General features: G+C 40.1%; 2 protein-coding genes across 2 annotated transcripts in view; both read left to right on the top strand.

Annotated features, from left to right (window-relative positions):
- Positions 1 to 2,393, top strand: part of kat2a (K(lysine) acetyltransferase 2A) — a 36,797-nt gene extending 34,404 nt beyond the window's left edge. The window contains exons 16-18 of the mRNA XM_052038595.1: positions 106 to 169; positions 760 to 844; positions 1,593 to 2,393. Of these exons, the coding sequence (XP_051894555.1) occupies positions 106 to 169; positions 760 to 844; positions 1,593 to 1,786 (343 nt within the window). The 3' untranslated portion in view covers positions 1,787 to 2,393. The remainder of the gene's footprint in view (positions 1 to 105; positions 170 to 759; positions 845 to 1,592) is intronic.
- A 5,617-nt stretch (positions 2,394 to 8,010) lies between these two features.
- Positions 8,011 to 26,635, top strand: part of dhx58 (DEXH (Asp-Glu-X-His) box polypeptide 58) — a 29,977-nt gene continuing 11,352 nt past the window's right edge. Inside the window, exons 1-8 of the mRNA XM_052038526.1 lie at positions 8,011 to 8,101; positions 8,928 to 9,108; positions 14,945 to 15,149; positions 16,133 to 16,323; positions 18,500 to 18,616; positions 20,490 to 20,616; positions 21,392 to 21,583; positions 22,936 to 23,189. Of these exons, the coding sequence (XP_051894486.1) occupies positions 8,935 to 9,108; positions 14,945 to 15,149; positions 16,133 to 16,323; positions 18,500 to 18,616; positions 20,490 to 20,616; positions 21,392 to 21,583; positions 22,936 to 23,189 (1,260 nt within the window). The 5' untranslated portion in view covers positions 8,011 to 8,101; positions 8,928 to 8,934. The remainder of the gene's footprint in view (positions 8,102 to 8,927; positions 9,109 to 14,944; positions 15,150 to 16,132; positions 16,324 to 18,499; positions 18,617 to 20,489; positions 20,617 to 21,391; positions 21,584 to 22,935; positions 23,190 to 26,635) is intronic.

The following is a 26,635-nucleotide window of genomic DNA, read 5'->3' as shown; positions in this document are numbered from 1 at the left end:
ACATTCTGTCAGTCAGTCAATTATACACCTTTCGGGTAACGACTGTGGAAATTCAATCTATGATAATGTACGTTCTAATTAACTTCTGCTGTATTTGTATTCCAGAAAAGAATTGAAGGATCCAGATCAGCTGCACAATTCTTTGAAAAATCTACTGGCACAAATAAAGGTTATGAAAACAATATGCTAAGGATGTACCTCCAACATGGTTAAAGAATTTTCTTGCATTAAAAGCAACAGGTCTAGGTTGATTTCTAGGCTTCTGATGTTGAATAGTCATTTCTGTGCCAAAAGATTTGAATTATACAACTTGATTTAGAATTGGGTGAACTTGGGCATCACAGTGGTGCAACTACTGAAGTTACTGCCTCTCACTGCCAGAGACCCAGGCTCATTCCTGACCTCTGGTGCTGTCTGCATGGAGCTTGCACATCCTTGCTGTGATTGTGTGGGCTTCCTCCGGGTGCTCTGGTTTCCTCCCATATTCCAAAGATGTGTGGGTTGGTAGGTTTGTTGGCCACTGTAAGTTGCCCCTAGTGTGTAGGTGAGTGGTAGCATCTGAGGTAAGTTGTTGATAATGTGGGGAGAATAAAAAAGGACTTGATGTAAAATGGTTGGTTGATGTTAAGCATGGATCAGTGGATTGAAGGGCCTGTTTTATCCCTCTGACTCTATAAATCGAAGCGGAACTTGTTACTTAGACTGCCCTTAGTTAATTCTCATATCAATTACCTTGTGTACCTCAACTTTTTTCAACAGAGCCATCCTAGTGCCTGGCCTTTCATGGAACCAGTGAAGAAGTCTGAAGCTCCAGATTACTACGAAATTATTCGATTCCCAATTGGTATGTTTCTGTAACTGCACATGTTCATTTTAGCTTACTCACCTTTGTTGTAAAGGAGAATGGAAGTATTTAGATAATTCACCTAGCATACAGTGCTATTTACTTTTTAATTAACTATTTGATCAGATTAATATTAAGTGCTGTTACTTTCTGTACTAATGTTCATCAGCATTTGAAGTGGATTCTCATATAACCCAACTTTAATCAGCTGGGTAAAGCTGATTTATTACTGAGAGGCTCAAAAATAGTAATTATATGTGCTTAAGAACATTTTACATTTTACACCAGTTAATTGAATTTGAAACAAGGTAATGGACGCCATATCTTTTGATTAGCCTCATCCATTACTTTTATAAAGAGAGAATTTTACTTGGGTTTCATTTTCATGCAGTTACTATTGTGGGATCTATAATCACATTCCCTAGTCTTTACTAAATCATAAAGGCAAACTAACGGTCTCTAAAAATGTAAGTTTGGACCTGTCATGTAGATTAGTGAATTCAACACAGATTAATGTTATTTAACATTGTAAACTGCCATCTTGCTTAAGATGCAAACTTTGAGGGGTATCGTAGAATAATTATGGCACTAAAGATGGCCATTTGGCCTATTGGGCCGGTGCCGTGATGGTAAATCCAATTATTTACCATTGTTTGATTTTCTTATTCCCTCTGTTTTGAAATAATTTGAAAAGAAGCTCCTTCCAATGGCTAAAGAATCCTGTGTTGTTTTTTTGTTGTTGCTTCAGACTTAAAAAGTATGAGTGACCGGCTGAAGAATCGTTACTATGTTTCCAAGAAGTTATTTATTGCTGATGTTCAACGTATCATCACAAATTGTCGTGAATATAACCCTCCTGAAAGCGAGTACTGCAAATGTGCCAACATGCTGGAGAAATTTTTCTACTTCAAGATCAAAGAAATGGGGCTTTTGGATAAGTGAAAACATTTGTGATTGAGATGGATGAAAGTTTGGACTTCAGATCTGACAGACTGTGAAGATAGTAGAATAAACTACTGATCTGTAATTCAGTCTGTTCAGTAATGGGATCACTGAAATTTGTTTGATGCCATTCTGGTAGTTGCATGGGCTGGCCATTGGTACCACAATGCATTGTTTTCTTTACAAAGATCCAGAGGGTCCCAGTGTTTAACTGTTGAAGTTTCCATCTCACTGCATGCAGTTCCTACTGTCAAATGTACACAAGTAATTGAGACATTAAATGCTCAGCCTGGATATTAATTCACATGGCATTCACAAAGATGACGTGCATCACAGAAATAATCACCGGGTTGCAATTGTGGCTTATTTAAATCGATGATGGAACTTGTACAAAGCAGATCCTTTCACCAAAATGCATACCACAGTGAGCTTCTCACTTTTCACTCTGTGGAGTCTGTGACTTCAGCGTTGCCTGTCAGTAAACAATGAGGGCATGTTGCGAAGATGCCTGACTACTTTCAGTTTTTGTAATTTTTTTAAACTGAGTTGCATTTTGTACGTTTGCTGTAACATTTTGCTCATGTAAATAAATACAGCAGTAAATACACTCAGAATTATAATTTTTATTTCATACACTGGGGGAAAAATGCTTTGTTGTACAAAGCTAAATGCAGAGCACATGGGAGATTTGAGTGGTACAGTGCACATTTTGTTTCAGTCTTACTGGTGTGTTACTCCTGCAATGTGCTTTTTTAAACTGGATAACAGTAAAGGTAACTGCACAAGTGATCATGTCTATAAACAGTCATTAACTGCACAAAAATTTACAATGAACATTAATTGGAAATATATAAAAGAGAGTGGCAGTTGCAGGGAACTGCTTTGATGATTCAAAAATAGAAAATTAAAACACCAATGTCTCTGTTTATCATTGAGATTAACCTAAAACAAATGATTCGTTGACTTTGGTGGGAATTTGTAGAAAACAAAGGAAAAACTTGAAAGGGTCAAATTAATTATTAAATCTTGAAGGATGTAAAATTTTTAAGTGTTTTGCAACCAAGTTTATGGGCTTCATTACAATGAAAGATTTTTTTTTGTCTTCTGAACCTGCTAAAATGAGTGGAAGGCTTTGGTCCAATACAGGCCATTCTCATTGTTAAACTTTAACATCTAAATTGCCTTTTGTCGTGACTTCTTTGAGGAGCTGATAGAAGGTTTGATCATTTCCTACTTCCTATCCACTTGGTACTTCTCGTTGCACGTGGTTGCAAACCCTTCAGCTTTGTCCTTAGCACAGGCGCCGGATACCCTCCATCATTGAGGATAACGATGTTCTTGAAGCAGAAAAACCTACCTGAATCCCTGGAATTAAAGCCAGACTTGGGAAAAGTGACCACAAAGCTGCTAATTAGTTATAAAAATGCATTTGGTTCACTAATGTCCTTTGGGGAGGGAGCCTGCCATCCTTCTGTCTGTGTGAGGCTCCACGCCTGCCAGCAGTTGACTTTTTAACTGCTCTCAGTTCTGGGGCATTGCCAATGATGTCCACATCCTGTCAACAAATGAAAAGAATGATAAATTATAATAAAGATAACATTTAAAAATTGCTGCATCGTCAAAAAAGTAATGAAAGTGTACACCTGCAAAAGAGTGATAAATTTTGGTAACCTAATAATCAATTAAATTCTGATAATCCAATGTCTGCCTCTTGTTAAATGTGAGAAGTATTGGACATCTAATGAATAGCTGCAGTATTAGCTATAAATGGACAAATGTATTAATTGATGGAGTGAACATTTTAATACATGCTGATTAGGTGGATTTGTGCTTTGGTCATTTGCACTAATCTCTTGTATGGTTTGGTGCTAAATTTTCGATAATATTTCTGCCAAATATTGTGGAATGTTTTACTTTTAAAGGTGTGGTATAGACACCATTTTTGTTATGGCTTTTGGGCTTGAACTCTCTGAAATTTATTGTCCTCCACCTCCAATATTAAATTATTTACCCTGACAGTAGCTCCTATTTCTATAGTCATGCACCCAAATTGAATCTCCAGCTCAACTTGTACAGTAGGTATATTCATACTCCCACCCTGCTCTTTGCCTAATCATTGGATCAACACAAATACATGCAATGCCTCACAATCCTTTCTCTTTGTGTATAATCTTTGCAAGCTTTCATTCTTTCTGGCTCATCGCATAGATATTGAAATTAACAACCATTCTAGCTATGTAGAAATCCTAATCTAAACATCACTCTTTAAACATTCCAATAAAGATATAATCTGACATTCTTAATATTAACAAAGCTTTATTCACTCCCATAGCTTGCAAATTATCTTCAGTCCACCTGACCCTGCAATCTAACAGTCCAGTAAAGCATCACTACTTAAGCATTCCAAAGCCTGATTCCTTAATACCACAAAAGCTGCTGTTAATTTCTCAAAAGCTCTTTTAAATCCTTGTTCTCCTAGCCTCGCAGCATGCCAGCAAGACCCCCTTAACCTCTAAGGCTCCCTGATAGAGACACATTTAAGTACGTTGTACAAAAAGCTATGATGCAGCATATCATGAAGAAAGGATTGTACAGACTCCTGCTACTCATGATTTTCGCTAAGTATTATTTCTACCTGGCCATTGGCAGTCCTAACTTCATTGTTAGTATAACCCTGAATGTCAGGTATCCAAATAATGAATTCCCCTACTTTAATTTCGGTCCCTTTGCCAGCTTGCTTTCTCTTTGCGAACTTTATTAGTGCCTTGATCTTACTCTTCCGAACCACCTTAAACATTTCATGTGCCGTTGGCAGGTTATTGAGCATGTCTGATACATATCCTTGAATGCAGCTTCATTGTGTTTTCATCTGCTACCTTATTTGCACAGACACAGCTATCCCAATATCCTGCTGGATGTGATCTTCAATACAAGGGATCTGTCGATGGCTACAAATTCACCGGCTGTAAAATGGGGATCTCTTGACACCCAAATGCAAAGTTTAATGGCATAAGAACATAAGGAAATGGGAGCAGAAATAGGCCACTTGGCCTTTCTAGCCTGCCCTGCCAGTCAATATGATCATGGCTGATTTGCCTCACCCTTCAACTTCTGTGACAGATTGCTCTGTTCCATGATCTTTCAAAAAGTTACCTGCTTTAAATATCCCCAATGACCCAGCCTCCACAAACCTCTGGGTGGAGAATTCCAGAGATTTGCCAACATTTTTCATAAAATAGCATTATGTAACATTTGTCTGCAGGACATTTAATTTTAATTGTATAATCACATGTACACATTTCACTGCAGCAAAATTCCCCTGTGCCATTGCTAATGGTTAGAGGAAACCTCACTTTATAAGGACGGAAGTATTTTTGCACATAGTAGGTCCTTCCTTCTATAAAAAATGAGCAATCAATGTGACCCTTTGATGACCACAGCATATAATTGTCTATCAATATGCACTGTGATCAATCACTTCTCTGGGTAGATTATGATATTGTTGGAATTGTAAGAATTTTTATTAACCTTCCAGTTGCTCAATAAATTCAGAAGAATCCATCAGAAATGGCTATCACTATTGTTAACCTGCTATGGATATTTTCACGTGCGACACCTATTATGTGTCCAACTCACCTCAAAGACTTGTGCATTGTCTTGAAAATAATTTATACCATGTCTATTTTGAAATAGAGTTTGGGTCCTTTCTTAAAATATGCATTTTTTTGCATATTGTGCAGATTATACAGAAAGTACAAGCTCTTAGGAATCAAGGGAAAGTGGCAAGAGGGATTAAGAATTGACTCGGTTGCAGAAAGCATAGGATAGTGATTGACAGGACTTTTAATGGTTGGAGGACTCTACAGTAGTGCTTCACAGGCTTAATGTTATGCTTCTTGTATTTTGTGATGATTTGGACTTAAATGTAGGGCCACAATTATATTTGCTGATATCAAAATTGTCATTACGGGTGATAGGAAGTAATCTCCAGGTCTCCATGTCACTATGGAGCAATCATAAAATGGAGATTAATTTCTGTGGGCAAACAAATTTGAGCATGGTGTTCCATGGTACTTTGTGATCAATGGAGTCAAAGGCTTTAATGAAGTGGAAGGCAAGGTAGCGTGAGTGGTATTGGTGTTCCTTGTATTTTTCTTGGTGTTTTTGTGCAATGAAGATTATGTTCACTGTGCCTCCAGATGGAGGGAACCCACACAGGGATTTGGGGAGCAACTCTTCGTCCACTGAAGGGGTCAGGGGTGAGGTTAGTCAGAAGGACCCTGGTGATAACATTTGCAGTGGTGCACACAGCAGGGGACCCCTCTGTAGTTATCACAGCTGGACTTGCTTCCTATCTTGAAGATGGTTACGATCACAGCATCTCTGATACATGAAAATAAAAAAATCTTCAGATGCTGAAAATCTGAAATAAAACATAAAACGTTGGAAACACTCAGCAGCATTTGTGGAGAGAGAAATATAGAGTTAATGTTTCAGATCAACCCTTCATCAGAACTGGAAAAGTGTGGAATGAGTTAGTTTGAAGTTGCAGAGAGGGTAGGGGAGGGACAGATAGGAGGAAGGGAATATCTTTTGATGGACAGAGGTCAGATTTGTTGCGGTGATAAGCTGTGGATGAAATCGTCTGGTTGATAGGTTACTGAGGGAAATTAGAGAGGGAAAAATAAAGCAACGTGAAAATGTTGTGAAATGTGGAGCTGTAGGGAAAAGCCCAGCAGGTTGGGCTATGCCAGTGGAGAGAGAAAATCTGAGTCAACCGTTACAGGTGGATGACCTGTAGCAGAACTGGCCAATTCTGGTGCACATGGAGAGCGAGTTACCTGACAGGGAGACACAAGAGGCTTCCAATGCTGGAATGTGGAACAAAAAGCAAACTCAGTGGGTTGAGCAGATTCTGTCAGGGGGTGGGTGGGAGGAAGGAAATATCAACATTTCGGCTTGAGGCCCTGCATCAAGACTGAGAATGGAGAGGGGGAGTGGTGAGGCAGGGGCCAGTAGGTGATATGTGGACTGAGGAGGGGTGATGATGATGAACATTGTCAAAGAGCAGTAGAAACCACAGAGGGGGAACAATGAAGGAGGGAATCACAGACTGTTGAAGAGAGGAGGAAAACTTCTTCAAAGCCAGCATTTCACAGTGGAGTGGAGTGGTAAAATAGAGACACAAGAGACTGCAGATGCTTGAATCTAGAGCAAAAAAAAACAAACTGCTGGAGGAACTCAGTGGGTTGAGCAGAAAGAAACTGTCAACGTTTTGGGTTGAGACCCTGCATCAGGACTGAGAGTGCAGAGGGAAGATGGCAGGTATATAGAAGTGAGACAGAGATAGGTAGGTGATGGGTGTAACCAGATGAGGGGGATGGGGATGCATCCTCCATTTCCCACTTGCCTGGATATAGAGCTGGGAAGTAAGATTAATCTGGCCTATTTTGCCCAGGCATGGATAAGAGAGGTTCCCATGCTGTGAATTTGTGTGATTTCACAGCAACACAGGAGCATGCAATGCAGCGAAGCCACATCTTGAATCATAAGCTTAGTAGGGATCCTCCTGATGTCAGTTGATGATCCCATGCATAGCAACTCAAACAATGATTGTGAAAAATCACTTGACTAGCTCGAAACCTAATTCCAAGTAGGAAGCCTGCCTGTGTTGAAATCACCACCAAATTCTCTCCCTCTCTCTCTCTTTTGGCCAGCAGCAAAGTAGAAACAAACGTGCCAATGAGATAGTCATTGATTTAAATCTCCTGAGCAAACGTATTGTATCTGATGTATTTGGTAAATTTTTATCTGTGAATTTCTCACGTCTCAACCCCATTATACATTCTGATCCTTATCTAAAAAAATACATTTCCTATATTTTTTTAGAAAAAGGATTAATGCATTTATATAAATATATGGCGCAAAAGAAAACAGAATCTATGCTGGAAGCTTTTCCTCTGCTGACTAAGTTGAGTAAGTTGGCCTGCAATTTTAATTTTTGATCAGTATCCTGTCAATCCATTGGTACAGGACAAATTATTGTCCTTTTGTTATTTGTGGCAAAAGTGAGGGGTTTGTTTCATTCAAGTATCATTAACAAAAGTGAACTGTTGAACATTTAGTTTCTATTGGCAGTCACTATACCCCTTTTAAGGGCCCTTGATGCAGGTTTGAATGAGTAACACATTTAGTTTCAGTTTCTATTCCTGAAGCAAATAAAACAAAACTTACGTGTTCTGTTTAAAAGCCAAAGCAGCATCAGATGCTGCTATTTCCTTAGCTGCTCCGGAGAAGAACCAGAAGGGCTTACAGGTTAGTTGAGTATTTTATTTATAAAATGGTGTTAGCACTGAGAGAGTGGGTGAGATTCTTTGATTGAATTGTGATTTGAATTATAATAATGTTAAATTTCATTTTGCTAAATGCCACGGGAAACAATGAAATGCACCAAGTTAATATATTTGTGATAATCATGGGATGTTTATATCAAAGCACTTTCCACAAACAAAATTGGGTAGATTTCCAACTTGCTATTTAGATGTGGAGCTGTCAATGTGCGTTAGCTGTTGTGGAAACCACCCAACTTTCATTTCTGTTTACTTCATTTCATGAAAATCTGATGCAATGCTTCAAGAATAAAGATGTGTTGCTAATACAAGCAGAGCTAAAAGGCATAATATTTCTTCTGACGGAATACAAGTAATGCCAATGGAGATTCAGAATTATTCCTCGGGTCTTTACGATGCAGCTTTCAGCATTATGTTTGATCCATAATTTCTATCATTAAGGTGACTCTCTCTAATTGCTTACTTTCCTATCTCCTAAACACCTCCATCACCTTACAGGCCACGTTATAGATGCTCCAGCTCTTTCATAATCTCCTCGCACTTCAATTCTGTCAAATCTGGCATCCTGTTGATCTTGACGTCAACGTTCACGCCCTTGTTTCCTCTAGATTCGAAGCATTTAACTAATGAGACAAACCACACCTTTTAAGGCACATGAAAGTGACAAGAAAAAGCAGATTATTTTAGTGGCAAAGTGTTGAAGATTCGATTATATCAACCCTAAGCTAAATCCACAGGCTACTTTGTATTCAATATGATGGGGGGGTTAATTTCTTTCCGTCTTGTTGCAGATACACAATGGAAATTGAATTGCGAGATTATCAGTGGGAGGTTGTGCAGCCTGCTCTCGAGGGAAAAAATATCATCATATGGCTACCGACTGGTGGAGGCAAGACCCGGGCAGCTGTGTTTGTTACCAGATATCATTTGGGCACAAGAAGTGGAGGCAAAGTAGCTGTTCTTGTAAATAAGGTAAAATATACTGTCACCATTTTAATGTTGTAAGCCAGGGGTTATTGAGTCAGTATTATTTAGAGCAGCATTATTGACTGGCCAAGGAACTTCCTGAGCTAGAACGTGCTGGTGGACAATGGCTGTTCGACGTGGAACAACCAGCAGCTTTCAACGTAAGTGTCACCGAGCTTGGAAAATAGAATTCCCAAATTTACTGAATGAGCTTCACGAGCGCTTTCTCATCTGTGCTTTGGTCACATGGATACAGCATGGAATCAGGCCCTTCAGCCCAACTCGTCCATGCTGACTGTGTTGCCCAGAGAGCTAGTCCCATCTGCCTGTGTTTGGCCCATAGCCCACGAAACCTCTCCTATCCATGTACTTATCTAGATGGCTTTTAAATGTTGCTAATGTGCCTGCCTCAACCACTATTTCTGGCAGCTCACTCCAAATATGCACCACCCTTTGTGTGAAGGAGCTGCCCCTGATGTCCCTTTTAAATCTCTTGCCTCTGATCTTAAACTTATGCCCTCTTGTTTTTAGCTCCCCCTCCCTGGGAAAAAGACCACGTGATTTCACCCTGTCTATGCCCCTCATGATCTTGTATACCTCTATCAGGTCACCCCTCAATCTCCTAGGTTCCAGGGAATAAAGTCCTAGTCTATGCAACCTCTCCTTCTAACTCAGGCCCCCAAGTCCAGGCAACATCCTAGTGAATCTTTTCAGCACTCTTTCTAGTTTAATAATATCTTTCCCATAACAGGGTGACCAAAACTGTACACAATACTCCAAGTGTGGCCTCACCAATGTCTTATATAACTACAACATAACTTACCAACTCCTATACTCAATGACCTGACTGATGGACAGCGTGCCAAACGCCTTCTTCACCATCCTATCTATCTGTGATGCTGCTTTCAGCGAACAATGCACTTGCACTCCTAGGTCCCTCTGTTCCATAACACTCCCAAGGGCCCCACCATTCACTGTATGTGCCATCCTGGTTTGATCTCCCAAAATGCGATACCTCACATTTATCTGGATTGAAAGCCATTTGCCAATCCTCAGCCCACATACCTAGCTGATCAAGTTTTCATGACCTTCTACACCACCAACAACACCAGCTATTTTATTATCATCTGCACACTTACTAACCATGCCTTGTACATTCACATCCAAATGGTTTATATAAATTACATACAACAAAGATCCCAGCACTGACCGCTGTGGCACACCACTAGACACAGGCCTCCAGTCTGAGAAATATCCCTCGACCATCACCCTCTGCTTCCTACCACTGAGCCAACTATGATTCCAATCAACTATGTCCCCCTGAATCCCATGTGATCTAACCTTCCAGACCAGCCTGCCATGAGACACCTTGTCAAAGGCCTTGCTAAAGTCCATATAGGCAACATCCACTGCCCTACCCTCATCTACCCTCTTGTCGACCTCCTCGAAGAACTCCAAGAGATTTGTCAGACACGACTTCCCACGCACAAAACCTTGCTGACTGTCCCAAATCAGACCCTGTCTCTCCAAATGTTGGTAACTCCTGTCCCTCAGAATCCCCTCCAACAATTTACCCACCACCAATGTCAGACTCACCGGCCTGTAGTTTCCTGGCTTGTTTTTGCTACCCTTTATAAACAATGGTACAATGTTAGCCACTCTCCAGTCCAATGGAACCTCACCTGTGGCCAGAGATAAAGCAAAAATCTCTGAAAGGGCCTCCACAATTTCTTCTCTAGTTTCCCACAAGGTCCAAGAATACACTAGGTCAGACCATGGGGATTTATCCACCTTAAGGCTCTTTAAGGCCTCCAATAACTCCGCCCTGTTAGTTCACATGAGGTCCAAGACAACACCACTCTCTTCCCCCACTTCCTTTGGTGTTGGACTTCACACGGTGACAGAGCATGAACTTGCTCCAGTTCCCCAGCAGTTGCCCAGAGGAAGTTGACCATGTTAGACCTGATGCAGGAGCAGTAAACTCATTCATTTGAATTGAGTTGACCTGTTGCATTGGAGAAGTGTGAGAATAAGTTAATATACATATTTAAAACTTAAATACTTTCAATTATACAAAAATGCTTTAAAATAATGTTTTAAAAATAGTAAGATTTAACATCTTTTAATTGCCTGAACAATTTTTAATAATTTTAGAATTGTCTGAACGTCAGGGTCTGCAGTAATTCTTTTCAGCTGTTTTACAGCTGTTGCTATTTTCAGCCACTCATGTGATAGCAGAACATCATGCATGGCCCTGACATCACTCAGGATCACATGACTTTTCATTGAGATGGGACTTACCAGCAGTTGACATCAGCAGTTGACATCAGCAGATCCAACTTAAAGTAAAGCAGTTAGTGTTCAAGAGAAAGATGATCGACCTGAAATGTTAATTCTCTTGCCAAAGATGCTGCCTGACCTGCTGAGTATTTTCAGCATTTTCTGTTATTACTTTGGATTTCCAGCACCTGCTGCTTTTTTGCTTTGGACTGTATTTGACACGTTTGCCAGTGATGAATGACGAGTGCAAGCTGCTGGCAACAAGTTTTGGCTGCCTATGTTAGAGAGAAAAAAACAATGGCACTGAAGGGGTTTACTGGAAAGCCTCCAGGAATAAGGGATTGTGGTTACATGGAAAAACTGGAGAACCAAAGTCAAAGTCGAGTTTATGGTCAAATGCACAAGTACGTGTGTGCACAAGTGCAATGAAAAACTTACTTGCAGCAGCATCACAGGCACATAGCATCATATAAGCAGCATTCACAAGAAAAACATAAATTAAGCATGAATTAAACACAATTTTTACAAAAAAACCACAATTAGAACAAAAAAAACAATGCCCATTTTAATGCAAAGTGACCAAAGTGGTCATAGTTTTGCTAAACTGTAGTGATTAGGATTGTGGCAGTTGGTTCAAAAACAGTATGTTTGAAGGGAAGTAGCTGTTCTTGAACCTGGTGATGTGGGAACCTGGAGTACATAGAACACTACAGCACAGTACAGGCTCTTCGGCCCACAATGTTGTGCCGACATCTTATCTTGCTCTAAGATCTATCTCACCCTTCCCTCCCATTTCTCTATCATTCATGTTGCTATCTAAGAGTTTCTTAAATGTCCCTAATGTATCTGCCCCCACAACCTCTGCTGGCAGTGCGTTCCACACACCCACCACTCTCTGTGTGAAAAAAAAACTTACCTCTGACATCCCCCCCATACCTTCCTCCAATCACCTTAAAATTATGCCCCCTCATGTTAGCCATTTTCGCCCTGGGAAAATGTCTCTGACTGTCCACTCGATCTATGCCTCTTATTATCTTGTAGACCTGTATCAAGTCACCTCTCATCCTCCTTCTCTCCAAAGAGAAAAGCCCTAGCTCGCTCAACCTATCCTCATAAGACATGCTCTCCAATCTAGGCAGCATCCTGGTAAATCTCCTCTGCACCCTCTCTAAAGCTTCCACATCCTTCCTATAATAAGGTGACCAGAACTGAACACAATACTCCAAATATGGTCTAACTAGAGTTCTATAGAGCTGCAACATTACCTGGCAGCTCTTGAATTCAATACCCCGACTAATGAAGGCCAACACACCATACGCCTTCTTAACAACCCTATCGACCTGTGCAGCAACCTTGAGGGATCTATGGACGTGGACCCCAAGATCCCTCTGTTCCTCCACACTGCTAAGAGTCCTGCCATTAACCTTGCATTCTGCCTTCAAATTCGATCTTCTAAAGTGTATTACTTCACATTTTTCCGGGTTGAACTCCATCTGCCACTTCTCAGCCCAGGTCTGCATCCTATCAATGTCCTGCTGTAATATACAGCAACCTTCTACACTAATACTGCTATGAGAATTTTTATATTCCGTTTTGGAAATGTCCTAGGCACCAATCTAATGAAATATATATAAAGTCTATAGATCTGGTGACATGAGTTCAAATCCCACAATGGCCACTGGGGAACTTAAATTCAAAGAATTAAATAAATCAAGAGATCCAGTGTAGTGACTATGAACTTACTACAGCTGTTGTAAAAAGCAGTTTGGTTCACTGCTGCTCTTCAGGGAAGGAAATATGCCAGCCTTACCTGGTCTAACATGTACGTTATTCCAAACCCATCAATATGATTGCCTTTTAATATCCCTCTGAAGTGACCTAGCATGTCACTGAGTGACATTAAAAGGGCATGAACTTTAGGCATCAGCCTTGCCAATGACGCCCTTATCACATGAACAAATTTAAACAAAAAACACACATTTCATTCACTGTATTAATATATGATTAGTGTAATGTGTGACAGATCCTCTTGTTTATTTGGAACAGCATTTGCAATGGCATATTTAAGTATCTGTTTGAGGTTACCTGCTGAACTCCTCTTGCCATTTGATTATAGCAGTTAGTGGGTCTTTTGTTTTTACTGTCTGTTTCTTGAGAGCAGCTACTTGTCAGGAATGGAGAAGTGAAGGTTAACCCTTGAAGAACTTATTTTGATTCACATCAGTGAATGATGTCACAAGACTTACTCAAAATGTTGTTACCAAGTTTCTGAAAGAAAAATAGTGCTTGAGCGAATATGTTCTAATATTCTTTAAAGTTTCAAATTTCTCACCACAAGTTAAGAACATGCAGCACCTGAGTAATTTTTATATGCTTGATCAGTGGGATTGGATTTCTTTGTGCACTCCCAAAATGTCTGCAGGTCTAAAGTATTCCACCTAAGTGAAGAAGGATACTTAACACAGAAGTTTCTGATTGTGACAGATGGCCACATCTACTGTCATGCAATATTCCTTAAGACTACTGTGATGAAGTACTTGGGTTAAACTGATCAAATTTACCCTGCTCTAAAACTCTTCCAAAGGAATTATTTTGTCCTTGTATTGTATTACACCATTGTTTGGATTGAAAGAGTTAATTCCCCTGTTAGCGGTGGAGACTATTAGTTCATTATCTCTTCATTGCTTGCAGGCAATGATTCCAGATGAAATGTTATTCCTGAAATTTAGTCTTGAGCTTTGCAGCAAAGTGCTTTCAGTGAATCCATTAGATTGATTCTTGTGATGAGAGTTGAATTAAATAAGCCTGCTTTTTCACAAAGAGCTGGAAATACTCAGCAGACCAGGCAGCATCTATGGAGAGGGAAACAAGAGTTTTATTTTTGGATCAATGATCATTCTTTGAATCGAAATGCTACCTGTGCTTTTTGCTCCACAGATGCTGCCTGCCTTGTCGAGCATTTCTAGCACTTCATTTTATTTTAGGCTTCCAGCTTTGGCGTTTGGATTTTTTGCTTACCTTTTTATGTTTGGAGGAATAAGATATAACTGAAATTTATTGGATTCTTAGAAGCATTGTCAGATTGGATGATTGGTGACAGTTTTCCCCCTGCAGGAGAATCCAGAAGTAGGGGTCATAGAGCCAAGTAAGGCTCAGATATTTAAGACTAGGAGGTTAGGAGAAACATCTTCATTCAGAGATTGTACATCTTTGAAGTTCTCTGTGGAAGCTCAGTAGACTTTTGGGTACAAAAGAAAAAAAATAGGAATATTAGATAGGGTAAGAAAGTTGAATTTGACATAGAATCTCAGGCAGAGTCGTATTGATTGTCAGAGCTGATTTGATGGACTTAATGTCATACTCCTGCTCCTATTTCTTTCTTCCTTCTGATGCTCCCAAAAAATCCCTAGTGTTGAGCAGTATTGGGAAAGCATTAATTCAGTAAGTTTGAATAAGTCAATGTTCACACATTATGATCAGGTTATGGAATTCTTACTATATCAGTGGTACTGAAATATAAATATCTGTATGGTAACTAAAATGATGGACATTTATTTTACAGGTACCTTTGGTGAATCAGCATTATGAAAATGAGTTTAAACCATTCCTAACACCTAATTATAATGTGATTCCAATAAGTGGTGACACCGAGCTTAAGGAGCAATTTGCATATATCGTACGGATGAATGATGTTATCATCTGCACAGCACAGATCCTGCAAAATGCACTGATCAGCACAGAAGAAGAAAAACACGTAGAGTTAACAGGTAGTACAGCTTAATCCTCCAGCTGTGTACCCTCCAAAGTAGAAGCCACTGGGTTCATAATGTGTTGCATTGAAGAGAAAGTAGACCACATGGTTGTACCTGTAAGAAGAATTCAGATAAGACAGATGGGATAACTTGTTTGGATTAGCTTGGATATAAAGGATGCATTGGTAAATAGTATTATCTATTTCTTTCTTTCTGTTAAGGGATTCAGGATTTAGTAATATGTTGAAAGAGGTAATTTTGAACAGGTTTACAATGGAAGGCATTGATAATATGCATAACAGACAAATGAGTCATTGCCAACTCCCCCCAACCTGGTTCCATGTACCTATCATTTCCTCCCCAGTTAGTTCCACCTATCACCAACCAAACTCTGTCCCAACTCCCTGCACACTGCTGTATACTGGCCATCTTTCCAATTCCTTCTCAGTCCTGATGCAAGGTCTTGACCCAAAACATTGACTTACACTTTTTGCCTCCACAGATGCATATTTCTAGGATGCAGGGTAGTGGAAAGATCGTTAAAAGCATTATGTGTGCCGTTCTGACTATTGACCTTGGTTTAACTACCTTATACACTTGTACCTTATATTCTGCACTTAATGTCCCATTTGTTCATGGTTGCTATCTTCTAGTCTTTAGGTCTATGTGCTATTATCATGGGATCCCTAAGAAATATTAATGGGAGTCTCAGCAATCTTCTTGAGGGTTCTCATGGGTATACCGCCAGATTCTGGAACACACTTTCCATACACAAATTCCTGACATTCCTCTGAATTCTCGTGATGTGATTGGTTTCACTGTGTTAATAACAGATCTGGTGTTTCTGCACAGATTTTGTTTCGACTGATGTTAGAGAGTTCATGAAAAGTAAAACTTCACTGAATTTGAAGAGGGTCATACACAGAGGTGAAATTTAGAGTGACTTTCAAATTTATGGATTTTCTTTAAGAAATAACTTTTCTTTTTTCTGAATTCAGAGTTTTCCCTGCTGATAATTGATGAGTGTCATCACACTCAGAAGGATGGAGTGTATAATAAAATCATGGCCCAGTACATTGAGGCGAAGCATAAGAAAGTGAGCAAATTACCACAAGTCCTTGGACTCACAGCGTCTCCTGGAACTGATGGCGCCAATACATTCGACAAAGCAGTGAACCATATCTTACAGGTTAATACAGCTCAATGAACTCAGCCATCAACTGGCTCATGTGTACCTTCAAAATTTTCTGCTTTAGGAAAAATTTCTGTTCTTGGTCAGAGTTAGCTCCATCCTTTTTCCAGAAGTGCTAACCAGTTGCCAAAAGTTGAGGGACTCAGCTTATTTAGGGCCAGCGTGTGCTGGACTATGACTGCTGTTCAGGAATCACTGCCCATGGTACCCATATCGGTATGCTTAGCTGGACCATATGTATGTCCTTGGAGTCCAGCTGCTAGGTTGGTGTCTAGGCAGCATAGTGCAGATGTCTTCGACACAGTCTGAAAGGTAGGGTTAGAGCTTTGCCAACTCTGAATCCACAAATCATTTTAATATTTTTTAAGTATCTCCAACATTTCAAAACTATTTAGAGCAACACAAAAAATGCTGGAGGAACTCAGCAGGTCAGGCAGCATCTGTGGAAGTGAATGGACAGTCGACGTTTCGGGTCGAGATCCTTCATTCAGGAGTCCTGATGAAGAGTCTTGACCCAAAACGTCGACTGTTCATTTCCCTCCACAGATGCTGCCTGACCCACTAACTTCCTCCAGATTTTTGTGTGTAGCTCCAGATTTCCAGCATCTGCAGTCTCTAGTCAAAATTATTTAAATTGAACTAAATAAGTAAATATTTTAAACTAAAATATGAATTAATAAAACACAAAACTAATTAAAATATTAATCTGAAGCAAAATTATTGAAAAGATTAAAATAAGGGAAAGTAATTTTTAACAATGTGAATTACCTTTGCCTTTTTTTTCAAAATCACTGCCCCCATGAACCTCATTGAAATCACTGGCATTGAGGACCCTGAGCCAGATCCGAAGGGAAGTTTCCCCAGAGTAACTTTGGGAAATCTCGACAAGACTGGGCTCTGCCACTGGACTCCCATGGGGAATTCAGTAGTTGGGTGAACAGATGGATTTGGCACTCGGAATCCATCAGTGGGTTCTCCACTTCCATGGATTTACATCACATGCATGGAGGTTTGTTGTCTACTCGAGTGTGAATGGTTGAATGCCACTGGGTCTGATCAACATTTCCAGTCTCAGGCAGCATGCTTTGCCCCTTAAATTTTATGGATTTGAAGGTTTGGACTGGACAGTTTACTTTAAAATTTTTGGGCTGTTGCTTCATTGAGTAATTCCTCAATCAGAACACATTGGTGTTAACAGCTTGAAATGTAATCGGCTTGGTAGAGCAATCATGAAAACATTTGACATAGAAACACATATATACGGCAATGAAATCTTGGACATGTCTGCTGTAAATTAAAGCAGTAGATGATAAATCCAGAAACATTTACATATATTGACTCCTTAGTTATAATTAAAGCTTCAGGGCAAAACGTTATGTTATATTTTCAGCCAAAATATAATAAATTCTAAAGTAAAAATCAGTTTTGCCCAAATGTTCACCTTCCATTTCATTGACATTATGCATGATGCAGGTTTTCTGAAACCAGTGAAATCACAGCTCAAAAACAGAACGGCATCCAAGTTAATAAGGATTTTCACTTCATAAACCAAGTAGCAGAGAGTAATTTCAAAGGCCACAATCTAATCTTACAGTTCAAATAATAGTTATAGACTGAATAATCCTTTTAATAAATTCTGTCTCACTTGGGTTATAGTAATTAGCTGAAGCTCATTAGGTCATATTTTAAAAAAGAAGACTGCTTTGAAATGGTTCACGTGGAGGTCAATGAGACTAAATGTAGAGCGAGCCTGCACTATTATATAATACCCTAGGCTGGGTCTACTTGACTTCTCAATAAATAAAGTGTACCTTCTGCCTCCTTCAGGGGCTTTTGAAATTCAGATTTAAAGTTAATCCACAATGGAAATAAAACTCAGATTTATCCGGTTTTGACACTTTCACATTCCAATTATGTAGCCTTTAATGTATTAAGAATGTGCTCAGGACATTTGAGATTCCAAATATTGCTGAGTTCCACATTTGGCTTCTGCTAGAGTGACTGGGTCAGGGCCAACTTACCAAGTACTGAAGGAATAGAGGGAACCAATCTTAATATGCAGGGAAAGAAAGATAAAATTAATTTTGGAGCATTGTCATTTTTAATGTTAACTACTTTGTTAAGCTCCTATGTTATCTTTTGATGCATAGTATTTGTTTACTGTTTATCACAGATCTGCGCCAATATGGATGCTCAGATGATTACGTCCTCTACAAAGTGTAAACAACAATTGGATGATGTAGTCCCTCAGCCTATGAAAATATATGATATTATAGAAGAAAGAAAACAGGTACAAAAAAATTTAAGAATATAAAAACCATGTAATTATCACATCCAAAGCGTATTATCTAGTCTACACTTCTAACACTCTGTGCAGTGTCATAGAGTCTAAAACAGCATGGAAACAGGCCCTTCAGCCCAAACCATCCATGCGCACTAAACTAGTTGCATTTGCCTGCATTTGGCCCATATTCTCTAAACCTCTCCTATCCATGTACTTATCCAAATATCTTTTCAATGTCGTTACTGTACCTGCCTCAACCACTTTCTCTGGCAGCTGTTTCCATATACGCACCACCCTCTGGGCAAAGAAATTGCCCCTCAAGTCCCTTTTAAATCTTTCACCTCTCAAATTAAACCTATGCCCTCTAGTTCCCTTTCTCTGGGAGAAAGATGCATTCACCCTATCTATGCCCCTCATGATTTTACACACCTCATTAAGGCCACCCCTCAATCTCCTACACTCCATTGAATAATGTCTTAGCCTGCCCAACCTCTCCCTATAACTCAGGCCCTCAGGTCTTGGAAGCATCCTCGTAAATCACTGCATTCTCTCCAGTTTACTGTCATCTTTCCTATAAAAGAGCGACCAAAATTGTACACATTATTCCAAGTGCAGCTTCACCAACCTCTTGTACAACTGTGACACAACATCCAAACTCCTGTACTCAATGCTCTGACTGATGAAGGCCAGCGTGTCGAATGCCTTCTTCACCAAAACAAAACAAACCTTCTTTAGTGCATTGAACATAAGAAATAGAAGCAGGAGTAGGCATTTGTCCCCTTGTGCTCACACCACCATTCGGAAAACCGTGGCTGATCATTTACCTCAGCGCCGCTGGATTTATTCTTGATTCACTGGATTGCCCTATTCATGATCTAATAAGCAACGGCTCTATAAGTCTGGACATGCTGGCACATGGAATTATTGACTGCAACCTTGGCTCAGAACTTCCTGCCAGCAGCAAGGTGTCAAACTGTGCAGTAAGTGTGAACTTGCCTTTCATGGATCCACTGTGGTCAACGCAATCTCAAACTAGACTGATGCTCAAAGCTGAGGCCCCCAATAATACTGTCACATGCAGTGCTCTGCCCAGAAAACAAGACAAAAAAAAATTTTGTCTAGATCATGCCCCCTGATTTATCCAGCTGTTGAACTATCAAAAACTTTGAATGTTCCACAATATCTCTGATGCAAAGGCAATTACTAGGTAATTCAAATTTTTTGAATTGATTGTTTAGTAAAATGTTTGTTGTTATTTAAAAGGATTGTTTTTAAGTGCATTAATTCTTGCTTACATTTTCAAATTGTTAGTTGTTTTTATCTTGTTTGGTTTTTAAACGTTTTTGAAAGTTTTTGGTTATTTCTGACTTCTCTGTATCCCTCTCCATTCAAATGACTCTGGGTTTTGGAGCATCTTCAGTAGGCAGATTTCCCCGCATGGGTGCTGTGGGATTGCCAGAAGTTCTTGCTCCATCTCCGGACTCCTGTGTGGAGTCTAGTGTCAGAGCATAATCACAAAATTGCAGGTAAAGTCCAGCCATCGGGATCAGATTCAGTCCAGTCTTTAACTGACTGTATCCTGAAATCATTTTCTGAATAAATTTAAATATGAATCTAGTTTATATACTCCAGAATGCTGGAAGTAACCCCATCCCTGGACTTGCTGTTTGCTTTGCATTCAAAGCTTTGGGCATGAGTGATCTATTGGACTGTTCAGGAAAAATTACACAAAACCATGAGCTCCACTTCTCCTCGCACCCCTTGACCTTCTTGTAGTTCAATTACCTGTCAGTCTCCACCTGGATTACAAACAGATTTTAAAAAATGTTTTGCAGCCATTTCTAATGTACTTTCACTTCCTCTCTGAACTTATTTGCAGGACCCTTTTGGGGACAAAATTAAAATGATGATGACAAGCATTCACTCCCACCTAGATGATTCTTCAATCACAAGGAATTTCGGGTCACAGATTTACGAACAAGCTGTGGTGGAGCTGGAAAAAACAGGTGAGGAGATAATGTTTACTGGTTGGTTTCTTATGATCTAAAATAAGTAATTTCCATCAGCTTAGAAGGTAAACAGGATAAAATGTTCCCTACATCCTGATGGCTTAGTTTTAATCAGGAAATTTGAACATCAAATAGCACCACTGGGAAATGGAGAGAGCAATGTTTTACTGCTGATGAGCTCCTTAAGGTTCCTTTATTTTGGACTAATCCAAATTCAGTGGCCAGAATTGCTGCCTCAATATTTGAGGAGAAATGCTGATGGTCTGGGGTTGTTTTTCTTGGAAGAAAGGAGGCTAACGAGAAATATAGTCAAGGTGTGACATATGATGAGAAGCCTACACAGATTGAACGGGTATGATCTATTTCCATTAGCAAAGAGGCAAGTCACTAAAGGACATAGAACTAAGGTGGATTGATTAGAGGGGAAGCGATATTATTTTAGTTAAAAGAGTGCTGGAGATTTGGAACTCTCTGCCTCTTTGCCGCAAACAAAAATCCTCATTGTACTTAAAAATGACTGGACGAGCATGTGAAATAGTGTAGATTACAGGGTGAAAAATCTGAAAGCTGGTATTAGCTTAAATAGCTCTTTCTTGGCTGGCATGGATGAGATGGACCAAATGTCCTCCTGTACTGTAAAATTCCATGATTTCATAATGAACTGACATTCTTGTGATCACCAGTCAGTAATTTAGCATGCAAACTGTCTGTTTGCTCTTGGAAGTGATTGAACTTCCAGTCTTGAGTGTCTAATAATTTTTTTCTGTGCCAGGTGCCATCGAATCCAACAGAGTAAAGCGTGCCTGTGCACTCCACCTTCGGAAGTACAATGACTCTCTTCTGATCAACGACACGGTGCAGATGTTCGACGCATATTGTTACCTGGAGGAATTCTATGAAAATGAAGAAAAAATGAAAGCTGTTCTGGATCAGACCGATCGATTCCTGTTTAAGCTGTTTAATGGTAAGCATGCCTTAAGACTTGCTAAATCATTTTGGCCTATTTGCAGTCTGGTACTACAACTCACCAAAATAAAACATAATGTAGATCTGTGTTGTGGCTTTTTGAATGAGTTGAAGCTTGCAGAAAGGATTAACGCAGGGAAGATGCCCACAGATCTCCACAACTCTGCTTGAGAAGAGGTGAATATGTGGCCTAGGTATTTGACATTTGACTGTATAAACTGAGGAGGTTTGAGGGCTGAAGTGATACCTGTGTTTGAGGAGTGAAAGGTGCTGTCGGATCCGGTTATTTTTGAATCTGCAGGTTCTTTCAGGAGTCCAAGAATGAGTTGAGAACAACTTGGTGCTTCACAAAGTTTTATTGGAAAAGTTTAAAACAAAGAAACAGTCACAGAGCACGTGGCAATAGTTTTACTACTAGGAGATGAGCCGAGGCAAAAGGAACTAAAAATGAGCTAGGTCTAGGGGGGGAAGAGAGCAAGAGAGAGACAGAGGCAAGAGAGAGAGCAAGATAAGCAAGAGAGTGATTAACAAAGAACGACACCTTTTATTCCTGAGATAAGAGGTACTTAGCTAACAATAGTCCAAACAGAAAACCTATTAGATACCTGTGGCAAAACCAACCAATGAGAAAACACGTATTCAGCTGATGGATGAACCAATAAGCTAAGAAGTGGCCATTCCTTGTACAGCCACTTGAGGTGTATTAAACACTATACATGTTAAAAAACTACTTAAAACAGTTGAATCCAACAGTGCATATTAAGATAAAGCACGAGTCTGGGACATGGAAAGTTCTGAAGTAATTTGAAAGTAAAGATAAGAATTTTGAACTCAAAACAATGGCCTTATGAAACATTATGGCCCAGACAGCAAAGGGATGTTGGGGACACAGAACTTACTGCTGGTATGTCTGCCGGGTACAATGTCATGGATAAATTGAATATGTAATATTCTGATTCAGGGAAGCCTCACACACCCTGCAAAGGGTCGAGAAAGAAAAGGCCAAACTTCTGCTTGTGGTTGCTATCCAATGAGATCTGCTGGAAGTGTATGGACATCTGGTGAGCAGAGTCAGGTTCAGCTATAATCTTCTGACCGTCAAGTACCTTCACTACACCTATTGTCAAGCTTGTATATTAAAGAATAGTCACTGGATTGGTGGATTAATTTAGGAATACTTTCATTTTGGAGAGGAAATGGGAACAGAACTTTATAGCAGAAAGACCATTATTTAATACCAACCCTCATCATAAAAATTATAGCAGATTGTTGATAACTTTATGCAATCCATTTAGTTATGCATGGCTCTAATGTTATTTCCATTCACAAACTATCTGGTTCACCCACCAGATAACAAAGAACAGCTGCTCTCACTTGCGTGCAAGAAAGACTATGAAAATCCAAAATTGGACACATTGGAGAACAGACTCCTAGAGCAGTTTAAGGTCCCAAACTCCCAAGGAATAATCTTCACAAAGACGCGGCAGAGTGCACATGCCTTGTTTGGCTGGATTACGAAGAGCACAAGGTTGATGGCAGCTGAAATCAAAGCAGAACGTTTAACAGGGGCTGGCGCCAGCAGCCAAACAAAGCACATGACTCAGGTGAGCTGGAGAATATCACCTATGCAGTGCAGGTGGTTTGACCTGCTATGCATGCTAAGTATGGGCAACCAATTGGGTGTGTTGGTGGAGGAAGTCCATATTGTAGCGGTTAGCGTAACACTTTACAACGCCAGCGACCTGGGTTCAATTCCGGCTGCTGTCTGTAAGGAGTTTGTATGTTCTCCCCGTGTCTACGTGGGTTTCCTCCGGGTGCTCTGGTTTCCTCCCACATTCCAAAGATGTACGGGTTAGGAAGTTGTGGGCATGCTATGTTGGCGCCGGAATCGTAGTGACACTTGCGGGCTGCCCCCAGGACACTTTACGCAAAAGATACATTTCACTGTGTGTTTCGATATACATGTGACTAATCAAGATATCTTATCTTAACTTTAATGATTCTATTACAATTGATTACACAAAGTAACGGGGCAGAAAACAGGAAGATGGACATTACCCCCAGCTCTTTGTAGCACAGGTAGCTCTTTGTTCAATGGTGTTGAACAGAGAGACCTGGGTACATAGTTCCCTCAAAGTGTCAACACAGGTAGACAGTGTGATGAAGAAGACATATGGCATGCTTGGGTTCATTGGTTCATTGGCACTGAGTACAAGAGTTGGGAGGTCATGTAACAGTTTTACAAAATGTTGGTTAGACTGCACTTGGAGTGCTGGGTGCAGTTCTGATCACCATGCTATAGGAAGAATATGAATAAGCTCGAGAGGGTGCAGAAAATATTCACAAAGATATTGCCTGGATTGGAGGGCTTGAGTTACACGGAGAGACTGTTTTCCCTGGAGTGAAGGAGGCTGAGGGGTGACCTTATAGAAGTTTATAAAATCATGAGGTGCACAGATAGGGTAGAGAGTCACAGTCTTTCCCCAGGGAAGGGGTGTCTAAAACTAGAGGGCAGAGGTTTAAGATGAGAGGGGAGAGACAAAAAGGAGATCTGAGGAGCAAGTTTTTTTACACAGAGGATAATGAGTAAGTGGAACGAGCTGGCAGAGGAGGTGGTGGAGGCTGGTACAATTGTGTTGTTTAACAAAACATTTGAATAGATAAGATAGAAAGGAATATGGGCCTATGGGATCAGCACAGGTAAGCATCTTGGTCAGCATGGATGAGATGGGTCGAAGAGCCAGTTTCCCAGCTATATGATGATGAGTCTATGAATCTCTATGAATCTAAGCACCACCTTTGGTCCTGTTCTGCCCTTCGCCTCAGGGATTTCGTTCTATGTCTTTGACGCCACCTGGAGTCCACAAGGACCATAATATCAATTGTCTCAGGCCAATCGATGAAACTCTAGCTCATACCACACACAAGTTTACATGTTTTTTCTTATTCTTTTCTGCATATTCTGATAGGCACGTCTTAAAATAAGCTGCATTGAGAGTGGGTAGAGTTTCCAGGTATGGCGCTAGTGTCTCCCTTTTGGTGCTGTTTTCCTGGAGTCACTCATCACTGGCTCAGTTACTACATTTTTGCCTTTGAATCTGAAGGGTCCAAGTTCGAGTCTGATCCCAGAAACAAATGCAGGAATCTAAGATAACATTTCAATGCAGTACTGAGGGAGTGCTACACATTCAGATGAGAGAATCAATCAATCAAATGACATAGTTCTCCTGTACCAAATGAGGACTGTGTGACCACTTTGCAGAACGCCTCCGTTTGGTTAGCGTGGGTGTCTGTCGCGTTAATTCTCCATCCTACCTCCACTCTAACTTCTCCAGCATTGGCTTCAATGAAGTTGAACATGAGGAAAGGTGCCTTGAATTGACATGGTAATCACTAACAAACCAGATGATCCTGGCTTAGCTGCATCAGACCAGGTTGATCTGTTGTTGCAGATATCCATACGCACAAACTTTCATGCAGAATATACTAGTTAAACTCAAGGAACTATTACTGATTTTTCACTGGGTGAGACCAAATGTAGCAACCCTGTGATGATGTAAATATTCAGTCCAGAATCAAACCAAATTTCTTCATGGCTTTAATGCCTATGCACCGTACACTATATTAATTTACCCATTGCATTTCCGTGAGCTCTGTTCAACTTTTCTTCAAAGTATTAATTTGAAGCACTGTGATTTTATTTTAACCTGACTGGTGGTCACAAGGAAGTAATCCTCCTGAATACATCAGAGGGAAAATAACAGAGCCCATACACAGAATGCTGGCACTCTTTTCGTTGGTCATCAACTGCTGCTGTTGCAGTGCACGCAACTTCCTACTGTATGTGCGAAGAACAGATTATTGTCTTTTTAAAATGTGAGGCAGAACACAAAGCTAAAGAAATAGCCCCACAGTGCGACTAATATGTTCTACAACAAGGCCAATCCGCAGAAACAACAATGCTTCAGAATGTCTTAGAGAAAGGTAAATGCTTGATAGTGGTGGTAACATAGAGAGCTTAGCTGATTTTCCACCTCTTGCCTCTTTCTGCCTGATCCAGTTTTTAGAAGATCCTTTTTATAGGAAAGAGAGGGAACACCTAAAATCAATTGTAAAACCATTTAGAATTTACAACGGTAAAACCTAAAATCTCAGTCTGAAAGTTCAAAAAGGAGGAAGAGCGAATCTGAGGTAAGAAATGTGTTCATGATAAAAATAGAAAATTCAGGAAATACTCAGGAAATCAGCGCACATCTGTGGGAAGAGAAACAGAGCTGACATCTCATAATGTTGGACTGACCCTAATTTGTGGTGTGATAAATTGCTGTGTCAGAGAGAGTCAAGATTGCAGGAGGTAAAAGTTATGGAGATTGTTCGTGTCAGAGAGGCTACTAAGGGACAAGTTGAAACTGAGATATAAAGAGACTGAGGGTAAGTAAAGGAGAATGAGGCAGATAATTTCAAGTGCCATCAGGGAAGCATTCACATGGTTCCCTGTGAATTCACCACCCCTGCTTATCCTGACCAAGAGCATTAAGAATCACTAAGCTTTAGATTTTCCTGTTTACTCCCAGAGTTGTCTTGAAACAGAATAGATGGGGAAATGAGGGCTCAAAGCAATTTCAGAATTGGGAAGGGGAGAGATCATAACCCAGGCCAAAACAATCGCATGCTATCAGTGGCCATGCATTGCTCTGGTTGCAAGATCCAGGAATTCAACTCTTTATGGAACTTTTCAAACAGTGCAGGGATAGGCAGTGATGGAAAGGTGGGCAAGTAGGAATTTCTTGGAAAATATGCAGGAAGATAGGAAATAGGCAAAAAATAATAATCCATTTGATTGACAGGTAATAGATGTTGCTGGTGTAGGAGGCAATATATTGGCAAAGGTAGAAGCCTGGCTGTTTATGTGGCATAAATAAATCTTTTTCTGGTCGGCAAGGGTGGGGTTCCACAGGGATCGGTGATGGGACTTTAACTTTTTACAATTTAAGTAAATGAGTTGGATGAAGGAACCAAAGGTATGATCGCTAAATCTGCTGATGAGAAA

This window comes from Pristis pectinata, chromosome 25 (genome assembly GCF_009764475.1).
Source record: "Pristis pectinata isolate sPriPec2 chromosome 25, sPriPec2.1.pri, whole genome shotgun sequence".
In the NCBI taxonomy this organism is placed as follows: Eukaryota; Metazoa; Chordata; class Chondrichthyes; order Rhinopristiformes; family Pristidae; genus Pristis; species Pristis pectinata.
Note: the sequence above shows the minus strand (reverse complement) of the source record. Positions and strands in the feature narration are given on the sequence as shown.